Source organism: Anabrus simplex, chromosome 1, assembly GCF_040414725.1.
Source record: "Anabrus simplex isolate iqAnaSimp1 chromosome 1, ASM4041472v1, whole genome shotgun sequence".
NCBI classification, from domain to species: Eukaryota; Metazoa; Arthropoda; class Insecta; order Orthoptera; family Tettigoniidae; genus Anabrus; species Anabrus simplex.
In genome coordinates, this window is record NC_090265.1 from 525916205 (window position 1) to 525931146 (window position 14942).

The window sequence follows — 14942 nt, forward strand, 5'->3', positions numbered from 1 at the left end:
GGAACACGCATTTTTTTGTTTCCTGTAAATCCCAATAGGAGGGGTGTAAAAGGGTGAAAATGGGTTGAATGCCTTTAATGAGGATACTTATATTTCAGAACCTGAAGATATTACAGAAGTGAAAATTTGTATATGGGACCTCCTTTAAAAATAAAGAAACACGTATTTTTAAGTTTTTGGAAAATCCAATTAATGGCGGTTAAACAGGAGTGACAAATTGGGGTGAATTTTTTGAAAGACAATATCTACAGAATATCTTGGAAACGTAAAATGTTACAGACGTAAAAAGTGGGTGTTTGGAATCTCCTGTAAATGTAAAGAAACATGGGTGATTTGTTTTTGGAAACTCCACCTAAGGGGAACTCAAAAGGGGTGAAATTTTAAAATGAGAATTTTTACAGTATACCTATCTAAAAAAACTTAACATGTTACAGAAGTGAAAAATGGTATTTTTTATCTCTATTAAACATAACGAATCGTGTACTTTTAGTTTTCGGAAATACCACTTGGGTGGTGGGGGGTGGGTAAAAGTGACTGAAAATGGTGTTGAATTCTTTTAATTAGGCTACTGATATCTCAAAAATGAAGATGTTACAGACGTGAAATTTGATATTTGCAATCTGCTTTAAAAGTAAAGAAACACGTATTCTCGGAAAATCCAATGAGGGGGGGTGGGTGAAAGTATTGAAAATTTAATTGACTTAATTGTATGAGAATGCATACATCTAATAAAAACTAAAGTTGTTACAGACGTGAAAATTCGTATTTAGATCTCCTTTAGAAACAAAGAAAAACGCGTTTTGGTGGGGAAACCATCTTGGAGGGTGGGAGTGTAAAGGAGTTGAATTCCTTTCATGACGACACATAAATCAAAAGCTGAAGAAGTTAGAGTCGTGATAATTGGTATTTAGAAGATCTTTTACTATTAAAGAAGCAAGTATTTTTTGCGGGAAAATTCACTTAGGGGGGGGGGGGAGTAGTGTGAGATGAAGTGAAAAAAAAATTATTTTTATGGGGATACTTATATCTCAAAACTGATGGCAATAGACGTGAACATTGGTGTTTGGAATCTCCTTTAAACATAAAGAAACAAGCCTTCTTTTAATTTTTTGTGGGGGGGGGGGGGGGGTTGGCGGTAAATAAACTTAACTGCGGTGGGGTGTAGAAGGAGGTGAACCCATTGATTTTACTGTTCTTAATGTACTTATAAGTGTCCTCCGTTGCTCAGGCGGCAGCGCGCGGGCCTCTCTCACAGCTGGGTTCCGTGGTTCAAATCCCGGTCACTCCATGTGACATTCGTGCTGGAAAAAACGGAGGTGGGACAGGTTTTTCTCCGGATACTCCGGTTTTCCCTGTCATCAGCCTTTCCAGCAACACATAATAGTAATAATAATAATAATAATGTTCCGGACCGTCGTCAAATGTGCGGATCGCGCTGGAAACGGCTCCTGGACGGGTAATGACTAAGAATGCAGTCCGGCCGCGGGTTCAGTGCCGCCAAAGCACCCAATATGACACCACGCCGGATCTCCTGAAGGATTTTATACATATTAAAATGATTATAGGAAAAGATGGCAAAGATTTACGGAGCCAACTGACCGGGAGGAATACCTGAGCCTAGCCCGGGAAGTACGAAATCGATTGCTGGAAAGGAAGATTGAAAAATGGGAGAAAACGTGCCGTAATCTAATAGAAAACGAGTCAGATCGGGAATTTGCGTGGATTCTCACAGAAAACGAGTCAGATCGCGAATTTCGGCGGATTATATATCTAAAACAATAAGCATTCAATTATAAATTTCAGTACAGTACCGTAGCGAAGCACTGGTATCTTGCTAGTTCTGTATAAAATGTAGAATTCCGTGCTAGTAACGTATATATATAGTGGCCTTTTGACCCGATTTTGTCTTGTCACCTTTTTGAATATTTAACTTCCTCAAAAACGCCTTAAATCCCCTATCATTTAACGTGGAAAACATTGGACACTTCTACTAGTATTGCACTGCTCTGAGACTGAGAACTGGCACTGAGTCTAGTGAGATGAGGCAGCTGAGGTGTTGGGGTTTACTTCAGTAACCCATTCGGGAATTCCTGCCAACTATCCATCGACCAGTTCAACCGCGACCTTTCGTTATGGAAGAAAAATATTTTTGGAATGTTTTGATCGTCAGTCCAGTTCGGTACTACCCCACAATTGGTTTTCTTTTTCGTTGTATTATAATTGGTTTTTAAGACCCGCTAACTGTTTTCACGGTTTCCCTGAGATACCAAGGTGGCAGAACTTTTTCGCGCATGAGTTCTTTTACGTACTGATAAATCTCCCGACACAAGGCTAGTGCATTTGAGCACCTTAAAATATCGCCTAAACCAGGATCGAATCCATTATCTTGGATTCTAATACTACTGCTTTTAAGGAATTGCTCAATGCTGAAATGTCCCCGAAAATTATTTTCTTTAATCGGGCAATAAATGTGTTGCGATTGTTTCACATTAAACGCTCTCAAACCTAAATCACCGAGCCGGTCCAAAAATCTTGAACGTAGACGATCACGTAATCGACTGAATTCTACCCAGCTACCCGTACACAATATTCTAGGTCCTTGAAATGAACAAAAACACAGAAACGTTTGACACACACGAAGACACGGGCTTGATGAATAGATTGTTCCTAGCCTCTGATATAGGCAGCAATAAGACCAAAAGCATATAGATCATGTCATTACCACTGCGAGTGTTGAAATATTGCACGACAAGGAGAGAGCGATGCAGGAAATACGTTATCATATTCTATTGAGGCGATTGATGTGGTGTAACAACATTTATTTAATTGCATACGATATTTGTGACCGATAATGAGGTCATGTGATGTCAGAGGTTGGAGGGAGACGATAACTAACCAGTACCAGCCTCGTTGAACTGACATTGTGACACTCGGCACACCGTCCGACGACCTCAGTTGAGGTATAGATGATATGCAGCCGCCGAAAAATCTGTTAGATCATCAGCCTAGAAGCTAGTTGGATGCTCAAATAGCACCATCAAAAGTTACGCTGATATAGGGAAAATGTAAGAAAAAAACGGCGGCCTTATAATGATGCGTACAGTACAAGGCCTGATTAGGAGTGAGTGAGTTTCGAACCACTGTCTGAGGTTCAGCGCAAAGAATACATTATCTCCACCCATGTCCACGTTTCCCTTCTATGATCTGTTATATCAGGCTGAATTTGTCATTTCGGCATCATGGACCGTAATAGACTGTTTACCTACGCTTTGCGAGGTAAATATTTCACTTGATTTCCCGACACGACATGGTACCTCCTAGTTAGTCACGTGGCCCACCAATGTCATTTCTATCATTCTGCGATACGTCCACATTTGTAAGTCCTGCGGACGGTCCATCGTACATCAGAACAACTACCTTAAATGTGCTCGAAGGTTACATTTCTACAGTTAGGAACCATGCTTCTTGTACCGTATCGTTTGATTCTTTACCAGGAAGTCGAAAAACCGAGCTCGATAGCTGCAGTCGCTTAAGTGCGGCCAGTATCCAGTAATCGGGAGATAGTGGGTTCGAACCCCACTGTCGGCAGCCCTGAAGATGGTTTTCCGTGGTTTCCCATTTTCACACCAGGCAAATGCTGGAGCTGTACCTTAATTAAGGCCACGACCGCTTCCTTCCCACTCCTAGCCCTTTCCTGTTCCATCGTCGCAATAAGACCTATGTGTGTCGGTGCGACGTAAAGCAACTAGCAAGAAAAGAAGGTTAATTCTTGGGAGAAAATGTGCCAGGCATAGATATGATCGTTCTATCCCACGTAGAGCCAAGGTTATGAACAATGAAGGCCTATTACCCTCCACTCCTACAAGGGCTTTCATGACATTTCTTCTTCTTCTTCTTACTCTGCTTACCCTCCAGGGTTGGCTTTTCCCTCGAACTCAGCGAGGGGTCCCACCTCTACCGCCTCAAGGGCATCTTAATCCAGGAGCTTCAGACTCTGGGTCGGGGATACAACTGGGGAGGATGACCAGTACCTCGCCCAGGCGGCCACACCAGGGGCCTTGCGGGGGGATGGGAAGATTGGAAGGAAAGACAAGAAAGAGGGAAGGAAGCGGCCGTGGCCTTAAGTTAGGTACCATCCCGGCATTTGCCTGGAGGAGAAGTGGGAAACCACGGAAAACCACTTCTAGGATGGCTGAGGTGGGAATCGAATCCACCTCTACTCATTTGACCTCCCGAGGCTGAGTGGACCGCGTTCCATCCCTCGTATCACTTTTCAAATTTCGTGGCAGAGCCGGGAATCGAACCCGGACCTCCGGGGGTCGCAGCTAATCACACGAACCACTACACCACAGAGGCGGACTTTCATGACATTTACGGAGATGAATTTGTTTTCTTCAACCTATAGACTTCGAGACTTCCCCTTCAGAAGTATGGTTTTTAAATTGCAAATATTTCCTCTACCGTGTCGCATATGGGTTAATAAGACCCTTGGCTTGCTAAGAGGACTGCTGCCCATCCAGATGAAGTGTCACATGGTAAGTCTGACATCAACATCCGTAGTGTTCATATGGAGTCAGTCGGATGGAGGCGTTAAGCTTTGAACAGACCCACTTGGTGTTATTTTACAGTAGTAACTTAAGCTATGTGTCGACACCGGGTTTCACCCTCTCCCTACCGCATTCTTCTTCTTCTTCTTTTATTATCATCATCATTCCCCATCCAGACCCCCAGGTTGCCCACAGGTGTCAAGTAGAAAGACCTGCAGCAGGTGAGGCGAAACTCATCGTAAACTCTAGACACTAAAATGCATACGATAAAATAAATAAATAAATAAATAAATAAATAAATAAATAAATAAAAAAATAAATAAATAAATAAATAAATAAATAAATAAATAAATAAATAAATAAATACTCATTACAAACTGTTATGCCTTTCAGCGTTCAATCGGCAAGCCTCTGTGACTTTACTTAACTCCGCCATAAACCTCGATTTATAACTAACTCTGTGGCCTCGTTTAACTCTATGCTTCTTATCTGTATATCAGAAAAACTGAGTCTAACCATCGTCGTCTTGGTCCTCCTCTACTTCTCTTACCCTCCATAACCGAGTCCATCATTCTCCTAGGTAACCTATCCTACTCCATTCACCTCACACGACCCCACCACCTAAGCCGTTCTATGCGTACAGTTTAATGAATCGAGTTCATTCCTAAGCCTTTATTTCCTCATTTCGAGTATCCTCCTTCCATTGTTGATCTAAATTCCTCGTCCTGGAGATTCTCTGCAGACAGACAGATTTAACTTTCTCTATCCTACAGCCTAGAGATACTTAGTTCACTGAAGATCAGATAGTGGTCTATATCATAAAATTCCCAGGAATACGCGCACATTCCGAGCAGATTTCCTGAATTCAAAATCGGTTACGATATAATCATTTATGGATCTGTTGCCCCTACCCTCCCTTGTGTAGCAGTAAATAGCCTTATGCTTGAAGAATATATTCGTAATTGCTAATCCCATACCAGTACAGAAGTGCAGTAAACGCTTCCCATTCATATCAGCTTCCATATCTTCCTTACATTTATCCATCACCTTCTCAAATCATTCAGTTTATTCCCTTGACTCGGGCTGGGTGATTGTGCTGTCCCCAACATCCCTCCAACTCACACACCACACATAACACTATCCTCCACCACAATAACACGCAGTTACCTACACATGGCATATGCCGCCCACCCTCATCGGAGGGTCTACTTTACAAGGGCTGCACTCGGCTAGAAATAGCCACACGAAATTATCATCATCATTCGTTCTATTTTCAACTCTCGCACTATTCTATCCTTACTGTTGATTCTCACTACGATGTCACTGAGTGCTCCATAAGACTTCTCAACTTCATCCTCATCTGCACCCTCACATGGTGAATACGCAGAGACGATTCTCATTCTAATTCCTCGAACAGCCAAATGGAAGTGGGACTCCGTTACTCTCATAGGTCCAAGGCTTGCTTAGAACGTTCTGCCCGTGCTCGGTGAAAATTCTGTGAAGCAGGATGCTACCCTAGTTACGTATACTCAGTGAAAATTAAATAAAATAAATAAATAAATAAATAAATAAATAAATAAATAAATAAATAAATAAATAAATAAATAAATAAATAAATAAATAAATATGGTACTGTTGATGACGATATTTGAAGCCTCTAAGATGGAAACTCAATAGCTAACTTCATAGAGCTACTAAGATACAAGTACGAGACTCCCAGCAAGTGCAGAGGGAATACAGAAGCACGAATTTGGGCCTATGCGAGGATCACCTTGGACGGTGTCCAGCTCCATGGCTAAATGGTTAGCGTGCTGGCCTTTGGTCACAGGGGTACCGGGTTCGATTCACAGTAGGGTCGGGAATTTTAACCATCATTGGTTAATTTCGCTGCACGGGGGCTGGATGTGTGTGTTGTCTTCATCATCATTTCATCCTCATCACGACGCGCAGGTCGCCTACGGGAGTCAAATAAAAAGACCTGCACCTGGCGAGCCGAACATGTCCTCGGACACTCCCGACACTAAAAGCCATACGCCATTTTTTTTTTACCTTGGACGGTAACTTGTTAGCAATTCCAGCCTGTCAGCCCTTATACAGGAAGCGTTCGAGAAAAGTGATCGACTTACGCAAATCAAGAATATCTACGATGCGCAGAACTCACCGCCCTTGCAGTTATTCATGATGTAACTGTACATCCAGTCGACAAAGAGTTCTTAGACCAGGCATCGTCAATCGAGAGCGAAATGCCTTCGGAGCCAGTTTACTCCCCGTTCTCGAGGAACAAGAGCAGGTTAGCAAGCAAGTAGGAGAAGAAATAGTGGAAGTGCATGATGTAGTACGTACTGCAGGCCAGTGGCGCATAGGTATAGCGCTTCTTTCTAGACAGGTTAGATTGTGACACGATATACGTGAACTTACGTGAGGTGACAGCAGTGTTTCCGTCTTTATCCTCACATCACACGACGTTCAAACCTAGTCGGTTAATGTTGCATTTGCTATGGGAGAGATTCAGCACAGCGTAGGCCATCGACGCCAACAAGTTTCAAACCTTCTTGGAAAGAATAGTATTTAGTAGTTCAAGAAAATAACACAGCAAAATGTTTAATATGTAATCAAATACTGAGTCACATTAAAAAACATTAGAATATAAAGAGGTTTTAATGTCACTATATGACGATTTTGAGAGTAGGTTTCACGATATTCAGGCATTAGAAAAGGATCTGCAGGTGTTTGCTATGCCCTTCCCAGTGGATATGGAAACTGTTAGACCCGAATTGCGGTTAGAACTAATTCACTTACAGTGCGATACTCAGGTGAAAGATAGGTTTGCGAACACAAACAATTTGACTGAATTTTATGTTCGTTTTCCACGGGAGAAATTTCCTAGATTGTACACATTTAATGCTCATCTGTAAGTATATTCGGATCAACTTATTTATGTGAATAGATGTTTTCATTAATGAAGATTTGTAAATCTAGACACAGAGGTAGGCTTACCGATGAAAACTTGAAATGTGCTTTGCGACTTGCCAGTACGCAAACGATAGTACCAAACATTGATACAATACTATCTAAACGAGCCCAAAGGTCCCGTGAAGGACGTGTACACCAGTGATATGTTTCAGTTCGCGTGTTTAATTTGTTGTCATAGTCATAAATGCCATACAAATATTGAAATATATGTTAGAGTGTAAAGAATATGTACAAATCACAAAAATTGTATTTTCTTTCGGTAAATGTACGTGTCCCAAAGCTTCAGTTAATCGTAAAAATGTATTTATTCAGGACATTTCGCACACTGCTGTATATTTCCTTTTTCAACGAATAATTTTCTTACCCTGTTATACTCTGTAATCTGCGTCCTGTTCGTCTCACATGATCCATGCTCCAAATTATCATTACTATTATTATTATTATTATTATTATTATTATTATTATTATTATTATTATTATTATTATTATTATTATTATATTTGTCGTTCATTTGGTAACAGTTCCGAGAGGCAAGTATTGTACGGCCACGGTATGCAACCCGCCTGTCCGCTGCTCTCTTGTCACGTGACAAACTGCCGTCCCGAGTGGAGCAAGTAGCACCGGCTCCCTAGAGCAACTACGTGATGACATCTGCCTAGACTGTTGTAGCGTGGTCCAGGAGCAGGACATTACAACTGTGGATCACGTAGCACTCGAGACAAACGAAAACTCAGCACTGTATGAAGTAAGTAAGCTTGTAGTTTTACGTGGCAGTTCATGATGATGATGATGATGATGATTGTTGTTTAAAGGGGCATAACTTCTAAGGTCATCGGCCCCAGACTGATATCGTAATCATAGCCAAAGGATGCCCAGTTTACATGGAATCCGAACCACAGGTAAATGATTTTCCATTTCAAAAATCCCACGTGCATTGCCTGGGATTCGAAATGCGGCCGCTCGGGAGAGAAACTAGCAACAAAGTCACTCGAGTATCACTACCTAGCACGGTATGAAATAATTATGTTGTTGTTTCATTTGAAATCTTATGGGTAACAGAAGTCATCAGTGCCCTGTACTTAAACCTTAAAGGTCGGGTTGAGTGGCTCAGATGGTTGAGGCACTGGCTTTTTGACCCCAACTTGGCAGGTTCGATCCTGGCTCAGTCCGGTGGTATTTGAAGGTGCTCAAATACGTCAGCCTCGTGTCGGTGGATTTACTGGCATGAAAAAGAACTCCTGTGGGACTAAATTCCGGCACCTCAGCGTCTCTACAAACCGTGAAAGTAGTTAGTGGGACGTAAATCAAATAATATCATCATCAATTTCAATACTTCATGTTTTCGATCTCTTGAAAGATTTATAGGGAAAATGAAATATGCACATCAGTAATTTTATAAATAGCTTGCATACTTGTTGCGATATTAATAAACACAGTGTTGTCAATATATATCTCTACCTATTGTAATTGTCCTAGTGTACATGATTTGTACGTATGTCCGTTTCTCTACGGGGGTGGGGTGGTCGAAGTTGGATGAATCTTCGTAGCGAGTTTTTACAACCGGATCCCCTTCCTGACGTCAACTTCATCACAGTAGTTAATGAGATGAAATGAATGGCATGATACATGACAGGAAGCGAGAGGTGAAATACGGTACCGGCACATGGCCTACTCCTGTCGAATAGCACCAAGGGGTCTGCTCAAGACTTAACGTCTCCATCCGACGGACAAATCACCATCAACAGAGTCATATGCCCTCACTCCTTATGAGCACTGCGGAGAGGTTTGGAATTGAATCCAGACTTTTGGTACGCAATTTAGTGATTGGAATTGTATACCACCACCTCTCCTACCCTGCCGGCCAACATTCAAATAGTGAACATTTTTGCGATCAGCGGGACTCAACAGGCTAACCACGGTGTAAGACGCCTTAACTATCATGGCCACCAAGCGGGCAACACGATTTGTAATTAAAAGCAAAGCCATCTGCATACAGACTATGAATGCTCCTGGATCTGTGGAAGGTGAAACTTTACACCTGGTACTCATTTCTGCTGCAGTCTGAATGAAGCCCCGGGGGTCATGTTCCTCTTCAGAAATGGAAATCTCTTTCTAAATTTTTCGATTTCCGAACAGCGAATCGAACTGATGTTCTTCCGAGTGTATTGCGCACGTCTTTACCGCATCACATATGCATCTCCTAGTTTTAAAGGGAATATATTTCTAAGATTGTAGCTGTCAGCTTGCATTCGAGAGATAGTGGGTTCAAACCCCACTGTCGGCAGCCCTGAATATGATTTTCCATGGTTTCCTATTTTCACACCAAACAAATGCTGGGGCTGTACCGCAATCAAGGCCACGGACGCTTCATTCCTACTCCTAGTCCTGTGTCGGTACGACTTAAAACAAATTGTAAGAAAAAATCTGCCCTTTCCTATCACGCTGTCGCTATAAGACCTACCTGTGTCGGTACGACTTAAAACAAACTGTAAGAAAAAAATCTGAATTTCAGGTCAATGTAAATTATGGAACTCTTCCTACTCATCGTCAGCCAGCCACTGAATAACGCAAGTCCAAATTTGATTTGGGTCCCATATTTTCACCAAAGGCGTGCAGATCAAGTTTTAATATAGTTATTAGATACGCTATTCCACGCATTCGATAATCTGGCTTTTCGGGGACATAGGGAAGGAAGTGACAAATCAAACAGTGGAAACGTTTTAGCAGTCATCGAACTGCTCACAAAGTGTGATCCTGTGTTACGCGATCTCATAAATAAACCAAAATACACTCAAAAGTTCCTAATCCGTTCAACTCAAAATGAGCTAATAAATGTTCTATCGCATTCAGATGAAAAATAAATTATTTATGGCATTAAAGCTGCCCTTTTATTTTTAATTTGTCCTTTTCGTCTTCAACCGTCTTTTCCCCACTCTCTGGCGAAGACCACAAGTGCAAACTGCGTCGCATATGTAGATCTCAGTTACAAAAGTTGTACACATACAGATACAACAGATATCGCAGTGGACCACGGTTCAACAATTTTTTTCAAATAGATTCGAAATATAAGGTACATTGCTAAATGCTAAGTTTCCAGAGCTAAAAGAGAATGATGACTTTGAAATTAGAAAATTTTCGATTTTTGCACTTACCTTCAAAGTAGCAAGCTTTTCATGCTGATCCGTTGGTAATGACATTCGCTGGAAGGCAAACCATTGTGACTTGTTGTTCTTCTTAACGCCTGTTAAACAAAATTCAGCATTACATTTCACTATATGAGGTCTGGTATGATATAATCAAAATAAATTACACTGGCTTCACTGTTGCCTCTGACGATACATAAATTATCATGTACTCCGTAACATTCTACTACTTAATAGGATACTGTCAGCCACAATGGGCTATTAGGAGACCTTGCAAGAAATACTCGTCATAAAAACATATATTTCTATTTCTATAACTATTCGCAGTGTAGCCAATCCCTGGGTATATCCTCCAGAATTCTGTAGGCCTACCAAAGACATTTAAAATCATTTAAAATAAACAAATTGTATTTGGTTGTACCACGGGGGTTTAATTAACTCTGTCCTTTTATAGGCTACAGGAGCTCCAGCCCTGATATAAACAATTTCCTTCCCATTTTAAACAGACAGGACTATCAGCACTAGTACTAAACAAAAACATATTGCTGGTATGGTTAAGTGCAGAGTCACTCCGTCAATAGTACAATCTAAAAAGGTAAAAGTTCTAACACATGCGCATCTTGTTTCTGAAGATGTTTTGTATTCCATCATTTTATGCAAAAGGAACGTCTAGTTTTTCGTGGGCTTTATTACCGTTTTTCGCTCTTGATCTTATTAGAATGCACACGTCACATTGCATGTCCTTTAAAACTTCAACGAAAAATTTGTAGGTGAGTGTGGTAAAATAGTCCATTCAACATAGCATGCAACGCTTCGGAGTTATTTGTGGTGCCAACGGCGATCACCGCAGTTAAGTCAGTACTTTTTTTTAAATTTGCTTTCGGTCTTAACGACCATTTGGCCAGCTACAATTTTGTATGTTTCTGATTATTAATTGACTTGAAGAATTGAAGTTATACATTTAAGACGATCACAAACACCCAGCCCCCGAGCCGGAGAAATTAACCAGATGAAGTTAAAATCCCCGACCCGGCCGAAAATCGAACCCAGGACCCCAGTGACCAAAGGTCAGTACTCGGACGAGCCGTGGGCTCAATTCCCTGGCAGCCGCTGTTGTGTAGTGGTTAGTATGATTGGCTTCCACCCCCAGAGGCCCGAGTTCGATTTCCGGCTCTGCCAAGAAATTTGAAAAGTGGTACGAGGATTGGAATGGGGTCCACTGAGCCTACTCCACTGAGTAGAGGGGGATTAAATTCCCACCTCAGCCATTCACGAAGTGGATTTCAGTGGTTTTCCGTGGTTTTACACTTCTCCTCCAGGCAAATGCCGGGATTGAACCTGCCCCAGTTCACCATAGCAGATGAAGTACTGGGCGAGGTACTAGTACAGTTGTATTCCCCCGACCCAAAGTCTCATGCTCTTGAGGCACAGCGGACGAGCTTGACTGCCGTAATGGAAGGGCGTGTTCCTCGCACTCGCTCTCTCCTCGCCAGGCGATCTGTACTTTCTAAGTACTAGTCAGGCAGCTGTACTTGTAGGTACACTTCCGAAAGTGCTTTGCCAGAACTGTAGCACTTCTCAGTGCTCTCTTCCTCTCTCTCTTTCAGGAGGACCAGGATGGTGAAGATAACCGTCCCGCCGAGACCGGCCGACTACGACTGCAAGGCAGTCACACAAGAAATTCAAGTTAGGGTGAGCTTGGTGCCCACCCCCGACGTTAGACTTCCGGCGCTGATGGTGTACAACCAGTGGGGGAAGCACATGTACCGGAAGACGATTCGTATAATCGATTTCCTTACAGCGGTTGTGGAGTCCATAGCAGAGGAGTCGAGCATCGTGCTCATCGGCGAGATGATCCCTGGCTGAGCAGTCGTGATCTACCCTAAGGACACAAGCCACCTCCGCGTCTACGAGAGTCTGGCGTCCTAACACTTCCAGGTTGTCCGGCTACCAGGACTCAGGGAGCAGCTGGACGTCACAGGCAGCCAGGAGGCAGCCACCCAGACGGAGCCGAGGACTGAGGACGATAGAGGCGCTCACGAACGCCGCGATGGCGCGACACCAGCTGGAAAGCTGTGCTTCACGAAGTACACGCAGACCAGCAAGGCCGCCAACCAGGAACGGCGAGTACCAGTCAGGGCGATGTGGACGCAGACCCAGGCCCACCAGGAAGGACCTGTTACTCGGGCGCAATCCAGGAAAGCGCTCCTGACGGCGGACGGCAGCACAGCAGTGGAGGAGGACGCCCCCTGGCGTTCGGAGGGTGCTAGCTAGGCCCAGCCTGCCACCGTGTCTGTCGAGCTGCAGACCTCGATGTGCGCTCCTCAGGACAGGGAACGCAGTCGAGTGTTATCATCGACCGACGCCACCGCCGCCAGCCAGGAGGAGGGAGAAGACGGCGACGCAGTGGGGCTATCCGCTACCGCGAGGTCACCAGGCCGGGAGGAGAGCCACCGGGACGAGGCCTCTTACCCTGCCGAGAAGAGAACCCCGGGAAGGAGACGCCGCCCCAGGACCAGGCGAAAGAAGAAGACCATGCAGACCTATCAGGAGAATGCCGCCCAGCCGCAACCCAGGACAGCAGTCGACCGAGGAACCAATCAGGAGAGGACTTCAGCGAGTAGCGGCAGTCAGGTGAGATTGAAACGTCCCCCTTAACAGCCCTTGCAATGTTTCCGCTGTTTGAGGTGGGGCCACCGTCAGGTCAGCTGTGGGCTCCAAGTGAGGTGCAACCGCTGTGGTGGTGATCATCATCACACGGCTTACGCTACACTTATGAGGGCGCCGGTGTGCGCCAACTGCGCGGGGGGCCACCCGGCCTCCCATCGCAGTTGTCCTGTATACCGGGCCATGACGCGGGCAAAGAGGAAGGAGACCCGGCGCCATGTTCCGCATCCATCCAGCAGGTCTCCGCCTCGGCGGGCTGGACCTCATTCTCCGGGATCGGAGATTGGGTACGAGGGACCCCAGGGGAGTCGGGCAGTGCGACAGGCCCTAGTGGCTATTGCCGTATGGCTCGGCAACCGGCAAGGCCCGCGCTAGTCACAGCAGTGCCCAGAAAGACTGATCCCCTGAGTAAGTGGACTGGCGTGGAATAGGCTTATGACTTGAGCATGATACTTGTTCCCAACTAACGCGAGTACCTGGACCTCTCCAGAACCACATCCTTGCATGTGCTATCTACAAAATGTCAGGTTTTACATGTAGGCATCTTTCTATTTCCGCCTGTGCGGTTTTGTCCTGATCCTTATTACCCGATTACACCGCTATTGATACCGCATCTGGCCTGGAAACATGCTGAGCATTGGGACAGGCAGGTACTCCAGTAGTGTCACACCCCCACTCCTCCCTGCTTTCTCTTCTTAGAACTAATAGCATGTCGGAGGCAATGTAGAATAGAGCTCTTGAGGCAGTGGAGGTGGGATCCCTTGCTGAGTCCGAGGGAAAAACCAACCCTGGCTTTTTTTGTTGTTAAGAATGAAGCCATATTTTCCAGTGTCGACTTAGTTAAATGCAATAAAAAACTTTCCAGTCTGTCAGACACACAGCAATTACAATATAAATTATAACACTATAAACATACCTGTAAAATGCACACTAATATACAAAGAATGACATGTTTCGTTCTACAAGAACATCCTCAGATTCTATCAAATCACTTAAAACATGCTTATTTATGTACAGTATTGTTTACGTTGTGTAAACTTGTCAATGATAGAGAGTTTAGTGATAACATGAACCAGTAATGACAAAAATAAAATAAATATACAAATATTAATAAGTTAGCATCTGCAGTATAGATAAGTACGTAAGTTTTCCATTATATTAATACTTGTATATTTACTTCATTTTTGTCATTACTGGTTCATGTTATCACTAAACTCTCTATCATTGACAAGTTTACACAACGTAAACAATACTGTACATAAATAAGCATGTTTTAAGTGATTTGATAGAGTCTGAGGATGTTCTTGTAGAACAAAACATGTCATTCTTTGTATATTAGTGCGTATTTTACAGGTATGTTTATAGTGTTATAATTTATATTGTAATTGCTGTGTGTTTGACAGACTGGAAAGTTTTTTTTTATTGCATGCAACCCTGGATAGTAAAACGGATTGAAAAAGAAAGTATGGTATGGGCGTAGCTTTCTGAGAGCTGTGCCCAGATTTATGGAGGGAATGTACATTTTTAATTTATGTAATATTGTAATACGTAGTTACAGAAAGCTTCAACTGGAACAAAAATGTTGAACAAAACTGTCACCATCAAGCTCGAT

General features: G+C 43.3%; 1 protein-coding gene across 1 annotated transcript in view; it reads right to left on the reverse strand.

Annotated features, from left to right (window-relative positions):
- LOC136857083 (uncharacterized) overlaps nt 1-14942 on the reverse strand; it is a 334311-nt gene that overhangs the window by 298058 nt on the left and 21311 nt on the right. The window contains exon 2 of the mRNA XM_067135466.2: nt 10673-10761. Coding sequence (XP_066991567.2) covers nt 10673-10761 — 89 coding nt within the window. The remainder of the gene's footprint in view (nt 1-10672; nt 10762-14942) is intronic.